Genomic DNA, 11,320 nt, shown 5'->3' on the forward strand with positions numbered 1-11,320 from the left:
CAATCATATTCTTGTAAAGCTCTTCTCTAAAGTACTTTTAAGTTTGATGATATTTCAAAATAGTTCAAAATATCACATATTTATTCAGATAAAAGATCGCGGTAAAAAAAGTATGCGTTTTGCATCTAGATGCATTAGGCCAAAATGATCGATTGTGATAGCAATGGTTTCTGTTTTTTTTGATAGAAAAAACGTTAGTATTACATGCGCTCAAAAAATCTATACTACAAAAAATAAACTTAGTTGCAGTTAGGAAGAAGTCTTTAAAATTAAGAAATCACAAAAGGAGCATCTACTTAACCAAATAAGTGGCAAATCTACAATGAATATCTTCTAGGTGATCTTATAATTGGTATATGCCAGAAAGATCCATCCAATAATGGTAAAAGGATCAACGTAAGAGACGTGCACAATCAAAACTTGCTTTGTCTTTGATGCAGATTCATGCACGTGGTGCATGCATGCATGCTCGCTCTTAGATCACAATTATTGTGTAATAAGATCACAATCACAATGCACTAACCAACCATGCTGGATCACATTTTGGCTTTTAAGCATACAGCAACACAGAGAGCCAAGCTAGTTAGGTTACACCCTTAGAGGGTTAGCTAGTTTTGATTTGGGATTATAATGTAGGTGGGGACAAAACTTCAGAACAACAAAAAACATATATCTATGAGAGTGACTAACCCAATTCAAAAGATGTCTTCCATTAGAGTTCTTTGAATTTCCTTCTATCAAGTCCTTGTACAATAAAGCTTTTCTTTTCTTTTTTTCCTTTTTCCCCCCTTCTGGGTGCTCCACTACCTACTTTTGCCCTTTCTGCTAATGCTAAATGCATTCTATTGAAAGATAATTGTTTTCTGTCACATTTATCAGCCATGAATCAAAACTAGTTGTTTTCTTATCTTCTTTGCTAGCCTAAAGCTGAAAGTTCACTACTGGATTACAGTTCACTGAAATGGGTTTTCCTTTCTCAAAATTCTGCTACAGTCCAAAAGTATGAAAGGTATCATCTTTGAACTCATGATAAATTTTCGGTAAAGTTCCGTCCAAAGAATTGAAATGGGTTACCTCTGTGCATGAGAGCTTTTTAGCTTCATCTAGATAAAAAGCTAAGTTAGAGTACATTTGTATTGGTTCCCTTTGCTCAAGACAAGATTCACAATCATTCAATTTTCTTGGATCAAACTGACTGACCTTATTGGCATACTACAATTTGATTAGGCTATACCCTATGCACAAGGATCTCACATCTAGTAGGTTCTGTGGATAAGAGCTAGCAATTAATGGAATCATGGCTACCCATATGAGAAGCTGAAGCAATTAATAAATTTTACATCGATATTTGCAGTAGCTCAATGTGGAGATTTATATAATTAAGTACTTCTAAACAATCAACTAGCTTTTATGGATAACTTTTGCCTAACTCCCTCTTACAGTGATGATCTGATCACTTTGTCTTGATCATATTCTATTTCCAAAAGTGCTTGTTTTAGAGCTTGTGAGCCCTTTATAGCCTTCGATCATATGTTGAAAAGCATTGCGACTCTCACACTTGGTTAGCAAACTGGAATACTTATGTTGGGTCTTTTTAATTAGTCCATCTTGGCTTTAGACCAACTTTGTTCTTAATTCCCCACTCGAGCGTTGCCTCAGGAACCCATGATGGCATGATGACCACACAGTACTTGTAAAAAAAAACCCTTTAGCTTGGGTTGTCCTACATCGATCAACTTGATCTACAAAAGGTCATTCATGGTGTATGGATGAAAGTGTGGGTGTGGACAATCCTTAATCCAAGAAGCATCTGATTAGACTAACACCTAACATTAAATAATAGGAAAGAGACCTTCCATGAAATTTATATATCAATGGAAGCTGATAAAAAATTGAAGTGGTTTAACTTAACTTACAGACCAAATTTCTCTTGATAATTAGTTCCAGAATCTGCGTGGCTTTTTTAACTTCATAAATTCAAACGACTTCTCTATTTGGTTAGAAGTTGCTTCCCAGGCCACCTCTTTACGCTTAGAATCTATTGTTTGACCCATTCAAACCCTCTTACTTTTTCTTTCAAAACTTGGTGTACAGTTACTGCCAAATACACTCTTCTGGCCTAGCCTAGGTCACCCTTTCAGAATATATCAAATCCAATTCATTTTCTTCCTTCTGATTTGATATCATATAGATGGACTGTTGATCATTATTTCTTTCAAGGTAGTAGTAAGGCAGAAACTATAAAGTTTGAAGCTTGATGAACACAGATAATTTCTAAAGCTTCGGCAAGAATTTCTCTGCAAATTGATCAAAAGCCATATGGAAGTTACCAGTTAGCCGTTGGGTCTCAACCCCTAGCTACGGTCTTGGTGCTTTGGGCCCATTAAGAGAAAAATGGGCTTTGGCATGATTACTTTCATCAAGAGTATAAAAACTTCAAGAGATATACATCTGGTCACATTTATGCAATCTCTGTCACTTTGAACCGGGGACTAATTGAAGTAATGATCGAGCCCCCAAATTGGAGGGGCTCCTTGCTTCAATTGAGATACTCAAAAATTATTTCATTTTTAAGTCAGAAATTTAGGCAGTTCTTTGAAAAAGATAGCAAAAAAAAATTATCCTTAGGGTGGGCATTTCTGATCTACCAAACGAAACCGGTAGTTTATTGGTCACGCCAAATTAAAGATAAAGTTCCGTTGAAGAGCGATTTCACGGGGTACAACTTCCTCAGTGAACATATTTTCAATACCCTTCCACTGTTTGGTTTTCATTAGATTTTACCAATTTCACCAAGGCCTTCATTTCTAAGTCACCATCATTGTTGTCTTGATTGGGATATTAACAAAGATTTCCAACCATTTAAATTGAAAATTATTTTCTAATCAAAAACGGTTTTCTTTCTCTTAACACATAAGTGACAAATGCCCTTTACACATCAATTTATGCTGTCAAAGCTTAAAAGGTCAAAACAGGAGGATCTTTAATCTCAGAACTATTTATAAATGTGAAACACATGTAAAAGAATGCATAAAACCAGCAATAGGGGTTTAAATTCATGAATTCTTATGGTGTATATTCAATAAAACTGTGAGATATGGCCTTATTCTTCTAGGCAAATGATCATCTTCTCATTCCTCTAACTCCAATTTGGTTTTTGAGACGGAGTAAAAGTAAATAATAGAAATTGACGCCTAGCTAGATGTTTCCACTATATTTAACAAATTGTTTAGGCAGATGATCATCACCTTTAGATCCATCTTTTGGATTTTCAATCTTTTTATCTCCTTGTGGAATAAATGGAAGCCATAGTGGCTGATGTGCCATGAGGAACTTAGAGCAGGAAAGGGGTGTTAGGTTACATCTCAAGTGGATCGAATTGAGTTTGGTGACATATAAAATATATAGAAATCTCAAAAAGGTTCATCACCTTTACACATGTTTTGTCTTACAATCTTTTATTCTTAGCTACTCTTGTTCTTATGTTGTCAAAGGAGAATTGAAATGCAATATAAAAGATTTCTGTTCAGTTTTAGTTAGTGTGCTTGGTCATACCCATGATTTCGAAGAACTATTGGGTAGTTGACATTTGCATTCCTTTTTACATTATTTGGGTTTTAGGGTTCTTAATGCTAATCCAACACACTTACCATCCAGAACAAATCCCAAACACACTTTTGTGTCCTTAATAGATCTGTAGCACTTGATCTCATCTTTATTTAAGGTGAAGAAGAAAGAAGCAAAGATGAAATGAAAGGAATATATATTGAGTTTATGACACCTCATAGGCTCAAGAGATGAAGTAGAATACCAATCTAATTAATTAAGTACTAATTAATCTTAATTAAAGTCGAGATTGGAATCATTATAAATAGAAAATTAGTGTAGTGGGATGACATTATATATATAATATTTGTTGAATGAACCAGACAAATAAAAGGCTCTAGAATACTGGTTTGGAAGAAAACAAAGCGACAGAAATCACATAGAATTAACAGATATGTGGAGAATCGATGTTGCACTTCTAGACTTATATATAGTCGATCATGCCCAGTGTAGGCTAGCTTCCTTAGTGATTTCCATGCAGATTAACCTTCTTCAAAGTTCAAAGTGGTATTTATGCTGTAGTCATTGTCTTAATTGTTTTGCTACTAGGGTTCAAAATCTAATCATTTAGTCATTTCTTGAGTGTGACCACCACTACCTATCTATTAATTGGTAGTGTTTCCCACTTGTCCCTCCTCATCATCCATATTATTTACGTTAAATTTTTTTGTTTTCTTTTCTTTGAATCACTCATGAATAGAATCCATATATATATAATAGGGTACTTTCAGTTTTTCTTTAAAGTTTTTGGTATGGATTAATAACAAGCCCTAAGTATCCATGGCACAAAATTTTCTATGACGCAAATGGTATTAAAGTTCTTGATGCTAGCCAAGATGTTCAAATTAATAAATCTCCATTGATTCTTTTAATTTCAATTGGGTCGTAGAAAGTATGTTTTTGTAACCATAGAGTACTTAAAATATGAAGTTAGTAAATACTTATATTTTTGGCATCTAGTGTATATTAATTAATTACAGTACCTAACATGTATATAGTATTAGGGTAGAAGCACGTATCTGATTTTAGTAAGTAAATAAAAGCAAGCACATCCATAAGCGTCAATTAAACGTGTTAAGTGATGGATAATGGGTTATTAACCTAGTCATCCCAATAACAATTAAAATGTCACCATTTATTCTGATGATGATTCAAATCAACACTTTAACTAGATTTGATTAGATCCAAATGAGAATACGATGGTGTTAAAATGTGTAGTTTTTAACAAAGTATATTGAAAGTATCTCCAACATTTTTCGTATGGTAATAAATGAAATAAAATAACTATATTCGATGTATGATATGTGGGCATCTTGTGTATAAATATAACTACAACAATAAAAATGAAGAATAATCAATAGAGGAACATAGTGTCAATGTCATGTGCTAACGATCACCAACATAAAATTATAATAGGTCTCTATTAATTATACAAGTAGTGCATATTCTTGTCATCCATTTTGTCCTTTTCACGCTATCTATTTAACATGTTTGTGAATGATAAAGGTGACAAAAAAAAATCATATCCAATAATTTTAAGAATTGTTTCCATATTTAGAATTTTCACTAGACTATTTGATGGTAGAAATTAATTAAGAACCCATAATCTCATTTTGGAAATAAGTAAAATAGATAGTGCAAAAAAGCATGAGATGCTGGCCTTGTATCATTATAATGATCAGTTTCAAAAGGTCGTCCATAGGGTCTTTGTTCTGAATAATCCACTATGGATCTAGCAATGCCACACATAAAGAATTTTCGTTTAGGCCTAATCGATCTGTGGCCAACCAAGTTGCACTAAAATATATATGATCAATTATATTATAAATATTTATCCAATTTAGTACTATAATTGATGAGTTTGATCTATAAAAGTTTGAGATGTGTTCATCGATTTCATACTATTCTTTCTTCTTTTAATTTTTAATTACGAACCCAGAAACATTTAGGTGTAAACTGGTGACTGGTTACTAGTGGGTGCAAGAGTCACTAAGCCAGTAAATTAAAGAATATTCGAACCTCGAAGATGGGAATCAAGAAGAGAATCGATCAATTGTGAAATGGATAGGAATATGAATACGTAAGATTGCAAAAGTAATTTGATCCAAAAGGGAAGGATGAAGTGGTATTCTCGCTAACAACTGAACAGTGCAACTTAGCCAACTTTACTAATTAAGTGTGTTGGCAATGAAACTATAGAACTAGTTTTCCATTTTTTCACAGTAAAGTTGATCAAGAAGTTGGATTCTATAGCGCAAATCTTTTGATTCGGATTGTAATGGAATTGAACCTTGGTATCTAATTCAGTATGCATGAGTTTCCATCACCATGGGCCAAAGTTCTTATATTCCCAAATCATCAGTGAGTTAGAGAGAGAGAGAGAGAGAGAGAGAGAGAGAGAGAGAGAGAGAGAGAGAGAGAGAGAGAGAGAGAATAAATCAGACTGAATAGTGAAATGGTTCTCTGTATGATCAATTTATGCTTTATAACATAGGGCTCACCTTATATAATATGCATGTACTGGGAATTTCATATTTGTGGATCAGATCAGTACGTGCCATTTGTACAGGAACGATCTGATATAGATTCTAGCTACCCAGATGGGATTCGGGCCAGCCGTGAAGACATTCTTGTTTGGTTACAATATTTGCAGGAAACTGTTATGGTGACAGTTAGGGTTACAGTTAATGACTGTTAATTTTATTTTGTTGTGGGTTGGGGAGGGGAGAGATAGAAAGGTTGACAGCATCAGATGCAAAAAGGATTACTACTTGAACTAAGATTCGGAGCCCTTGGCAAAGGCTAGGGACTTAAAAAAGAGAGCAAATGTCAACCACCAGTTCTCCCTCTTAGTGGGATCTGCATAGATATCAGCATAAGATAATATATGCCAAGAGTTTAAGTAAAAGTCTTTAAGAATCATTATCATTCAGTTGAGAGGTTAAGTTGCATCAATGAATTCCAAGGCGTACGTAGCAGATCAATTGGCAGGGGAGCTCGGTAGCTTTAACATGCTTAAAGCACTATTGGTTTCAAATCTTTTTCACCATTAGGGTTCATCAGAATCAGTCTCATGGTTTTCGTGGGCATTAATTAAATTTACTATTTTTATATTTAAGGAAAAAAGAAAAAGAAAAAACAAACATCAGAGAAAAGATTCTGAGTGTCTCTTGGTTTGCACAAAAATAATCAGAAAAGTAGATTCTCATAGTCTCTTAATTCCTTCCAATTTCCAAAATATTACATGGAGGTGAAATTAAAAACAAAGAAGAAAAAAAAAGGGCTCAGGATAAGAAGTATAAAAAAAAAAAGTCTTTTTGTAGTAGGAGAGGAAATAAGAAGTCCAAAAAAAATAAGGTGATGACGGAAAAGACAAAAAAGCCCTTCCTTCTCTTCACCACCAATCAGCTCTCTCTCTGTGTAAACAGGTTTACAAGCTTCTCTCTCTTGCTGACATGTCTAGACCTGTGGAGCTTGGTTAGCTTTGATCATTGAGGGTTCTGTGATGGGAACAGTGGAATTCCCATTAAGCTTTGCTGCAGCTTTCTGCATCTCAATATCATTCTGATCATCAATGTCTTGAATCATCAAGGTCCCACCATTCTCATCAACAATACCTTTAATGGGTTCTGGTATTGCCTCGGCATCCTTCTCCTTGTATTCCTTGTACTTCCCCCACAGGACTGAGTAAAGCCCGGCAACAATCAAGATAGCACCAAGAACACTGCATGCACCCACAAGGGAAAACACTAGTTAGTGCCTTACTGTTGCAAATGAACGTTAAAGATTTTTCTTCTTCTTCCATTATCTCCCTCTTTTTTTGGCTTTCCTTTGTTTACTTGGTGATGTTCTGATAGTGATATTTCATGAAAGATTCAGTTGTGAATAAGAACAATAAAAGGTGGAAACCTGTTTTTCTTTTATTGTTCTTTCCTGAATTTTTTTTTTTTTCCCTTCTAAATAAATTTATATAAGAAAATAGAGAGTGAGAGAAAAGGAAGTACCCTCCCAAGTAGATCTTTTCAGCAAGAATGAAGGAACCCATGATGGCTACAATGATCATCATCAGAGGGCTAAAAGCAGTCACAAAGACGGGTCCTCTCTTCTGCATCACTAGTCCTTGTACATAGTAGGCAATGCTTGAAGAAACAATTCCCTATTCAAGGTGAAAAAAATATAATATTATTAGATGAGAGAGAGAGAGAGAGAGAGAGAGAGAGAGAGAGAGAGAGAGAGAGAGAGAGAGAGACTCACAGCATAGGCAGCAGCAAGGAGGTTCATGTCCCAGCCAATAGCCCAAACAGAGGTTGAGTGCTCCATTACAAGAGTAACTGCAATAGATTGTAGGGTACCCAAAAACACAACCATAGCTGTGAGAGAGAGCTGAGCTGAGTATTGCCTCATTGTAATAGCCTGAAAAAATTTGAGACAAAGAGTCACAATTATAATAAGGAAAGTGGGAATTACGTACTAAAAAGATAAAGAGGAAAAGAAAGATAAAAAGCAAGTGATAGCTAGGTTTGTTTTTATCCTCTTTTTCTTTTGTTAGCTTTCATTCACTGAATTGGTACCTGAAGAATGAAGAGAGAAGCCCAGGCAAAGGTAGCAATGATAAGGAAGATAGAGCCCTTAAGCCAGTCCTTGTCAGTGTTCCCAGTTGTTTCTGGTGCATTTGACCTGTGCATACCATGACTCGAAACCATCTCCAAAATGGGTCCTTTGTACAAGGTCATCAACATTGCTCCTGCCACTGTCACCACAGTTCCCACCAACTTTGCTTGGCACCTCACTTTCTTCAAATCTAATTTCTCCATCCTTTATTTTCAACAGTTACAACCAATCAACCAATTCACAGCATTAGCTAAAACATCCCAAAAATAACTAAAATGGTTTGATCTATGATGATGAAGATGATGACTTTAACAAATACCTGAAGATGACTGCCATGACAAAGGTCATAGCAGGTAACATGTTGCTCATTGCACAGGAGAAGGTGGGAGATGTGTATTTCAACCCAGCATAGTAGAAGTTTTGGTCAATCACTGGTCTGCCATACCCAATACATAACCCATTAATTTCATCATGTAATCAAGACACACCACAGATCATGAATGCTAAAAAAAATTAATGGCAGCCTTCTACTTACCCTAACAGACCCAGAACAAAAAGTTGAATGAAAATTTTGAAAGTCATCTTTGGACGAATCTTCCTCTCAAGAATGAGTGCAAATGGAGCTATGACGGCAGTAGCAAAGGCATGTCGATAGACAACAAGCACATAGTGGCTCATCCCTCTATTGAGGGAGACCTTAGTGATGATGTTCATACCAGCATAACCAAACTGAAGAGAGATCATAGCTATGTAAGGCTTGCATCTATCTATAAAGTTGCCAAAGCATCCTTGAATTCCTGCCATTTTTTTCTACTTGGCAAGAAATAGAAAGCAAACTAATTAATACAGAAAACAGCTGAGCAAAGGGTTTGTGTACTCTGTGCTCAAACTCACAAAGGAGAAGGAGCACTAGTTGAAAGCAAAGCTAAGGTAAAGAGGAGAAGATGGAAGAACTGGTTATGAGATGAGGAGGAAGAAAACACTCGAAATGTTCGTTGCTTGTGTTTCTCCTAAGGAAAAAGATGATGAGCCACACATATTTATAGAAGTCCTGGTGGGAATGGATGAGACCCCACTTCTCTCTCCCTATCCAAAATATATTACTTGATTACATCATCACACCAAGGTGGTAGAGACTATCAGACTAGGGAAGAGAAGTGCAGTTCACCTTTTTCTTCAAGCGTGTGGAATACCTCATTCCCACACGTGCACTGTTGGAATTAACCCTAATTTTTTTTTTCTTGAACAAATCAACCGTAGCTATTAATGGGTCTTCTGAATATCAAAGAGAGAGAGAGAGAGAGGTTTGTGGATTACACGTGCCATCAATAAGGAGGAGCTTAAGTGGTGGCGTGGGATCCAGGTCTGTGATAGTGGTGAGCGATTTGAGAGGGTAACTAAACGAATTGAAGCTAGGTGCGGTTGCTGATGGCATGGAGCCTTTGTGTTAGTGTTTGATACGCATGGAGCCATCGACCCTTTCTGACGCAGCTGACGCCGATGCCTTGCTCGATGTGGCGAGGCGACACACCACAAGCAGCAATGTGTTAGGCTGTGGATGAGACTCATTTATGCAGTCTCATGGCCAGGTTTATTTCCACTACTGTGACATAAATTCAAACACCTTGTCTGCAGGTGTGGTTTCACTGTTAATCTGGTTGTGTTTCACTGTTTTGTCACTGTAGTAGTTGGACGATTGATTAAACGAATGAAATATCAAGCTTCATGACCAAAACCCAGATTTGATGTACATAGTTAATTAGTAGAAGTGGTAGTGTTTATTGTTTTTGCATGTATTCTGTTTCCTTCTGCATCATCAGGGGCCCTTCCTGCATGATTAGTGTAACTTTAACTATAATTAGTAAGTTCCAACGAACTGACGTAATTAATGCATTAATTTAAGCTAGCTGGTTGCTTAGAGGATTGGAAACACATATAATAAATATCAAGGAATTCATAATTGAATCCACAGAAGCCATGCAGGATGACTATTGGAATAAATCCTTTGTTGTTCCATCCTATCTGTAATAAATTAATAAGCCTTTGTAATTAGTTATCCAAACTATCTGGGTTTGATTCCTGACTTTGTCAACTATTTGTGTTTTGATTTGTGATTGTCATTGCAATTTGCATCTATATGATCTGATATATCATGAAGAGAATTTCAATGATTCCACTGACGATTGATTGTAACTGAACATCAGATCAGGTCATGCCTTTCATTTTCAATTATCTAAATACATAAGAAAAAAACCCACCTACAGAGAAATTATTTCAGAATTTTTTTCACTGTCTATCTTAATTTCAGCAAGATTCAAAGCAAGCGAAGCAAAATAAAGGGAAGAACAATTTCAAATTCCACATATCTTTTGATGGCAACTTAGAGATACTATATTCCGTTTAGGCCTAATCCATTTTAAACCGGCAGCCTTCCAATTCACTTCACTTTTGCTTTATTGGTCGGTTTTATATATATGCTTGTGTCATAACAATTGGATTAATATGCTTTGTGGATATGATCATTAATATCTTTTCGTCATCTAAATTAGTAAAACATACATTTTATAATTCACAGAGAAATGCTTCTTCTGAAAGCAAATAATTGGGCTCTGTACCTATGAATTTCCTCTTCAACTAAAGCCAAATAAACTTATAAAGTAATTAACTCACCACTTTGATGAAAAATCTTTTGCCAACCTTCGCTCTGAAGCTTTCTCATGCCATGTATATGTTGATGGAAACGACAGATTTGAGTTCTTATGATTTCTGCATTTAACAGATTCTATGTATCTATAAAGAACCAAACCAGAAAAGGTCTAAAACTGATTTCACATTATCATTGTACTCATTAATAGTGATTCGTCCTCTAAATTTCTTGGTTTCATTGATCAGAAGAGCTACTACTAACTGCATGTTTCCTTGTGGGTAGATCGATCAATGAGTAATGTAGAAACTTAATTCAGCCATGACCATCATGTCTCTTTCACCTTTCCAGTGCGGACTACAGTGTGGGATCCAACCAATGACCAGGGTTTCAATAGAATGAAGAACTTAACCTGAAAAGCACCCCTAATGCCTTGCAGGCACATTCATATGGAAACAG

At 35.7% G+C, this 11,320-nt stretch overlaps 1 protein-coding gene across 1 annotated transcript; it reads right to left on the reverse strand.

The window, feature by feature from the left end:
- Window positions 1–6,707: 6,707 nt before the first annotated feature.
- UMAMIT9 (nodulin MtN21 /EamA-like transporter family protein) lies at window positions 6,708–9,215 on the reverse strand. Its single transcript, XM_089164172.1, has 6 exons — window positions 8,753–9,215; window positions 8,537–8,653; window positions 8,178–8,421; window positions 7,861–8,019; window positions 7,611–7,762; window positions 6,708–7,330 (listed from the first exon to the last, which is right to left on the reverse strand). Exons 1-6 carry the CDS (start codon window positions 9,019–9,021, stop codon window positions 7,066–7,068), a joined length of 1,206 nt encoding a protein of 401 aa, XP_089020298.1. The 5' UTR covers window positions 9,022–9,215; the 3' UTR covers window positions 6,708–7,065.
- Between the last annotated feature and the right edge of the window lie 2,105 nt (window positions 9,216–11,320).

Source organism: Hakea prostrata, chromosome 7 (assembly GCF_041222555.1).
Source record: "Hakea prostrata isolate BN-2017 chromosome 7, UWA_Hpros_2, whole genome shotgun sequence".
NCBI classification, from domain to species: Eukaryota; Viridiplantae; Streptophyta; class Magnoliopsida; order Proteales; family Proteaceae; genus Hakea; species Hakea prostrata.

What these genes read in the sequence shown, in the direction of transcription:
- UMAMIT9 (XM_089164172.1), bottom strand. Translation starts at nt 9,021, where the DNA reads ATGGCAGGAATTCAAGGATGCTTTGGCAACTTTATAGATAGATGCAAG. An exon ending in TTTGTTCTGGGTCTGTTAGG is followed by an intron (nt 8,654 to 8,752) that starts GTAAGTAGAAGG and finishes TGGGTATGGCAG; the next exon opens with ACCAGTGATTGACCAAAACT. An exon ending in GAAAAGATCTACTTGGGAGG is followed by an intron (nt 7,331 to 7,610) that starts GTACTTCCTTTT and finishes GGGTGCATGCAG; the next exon opens with TGTTCTTGGTGCTATCTTGA.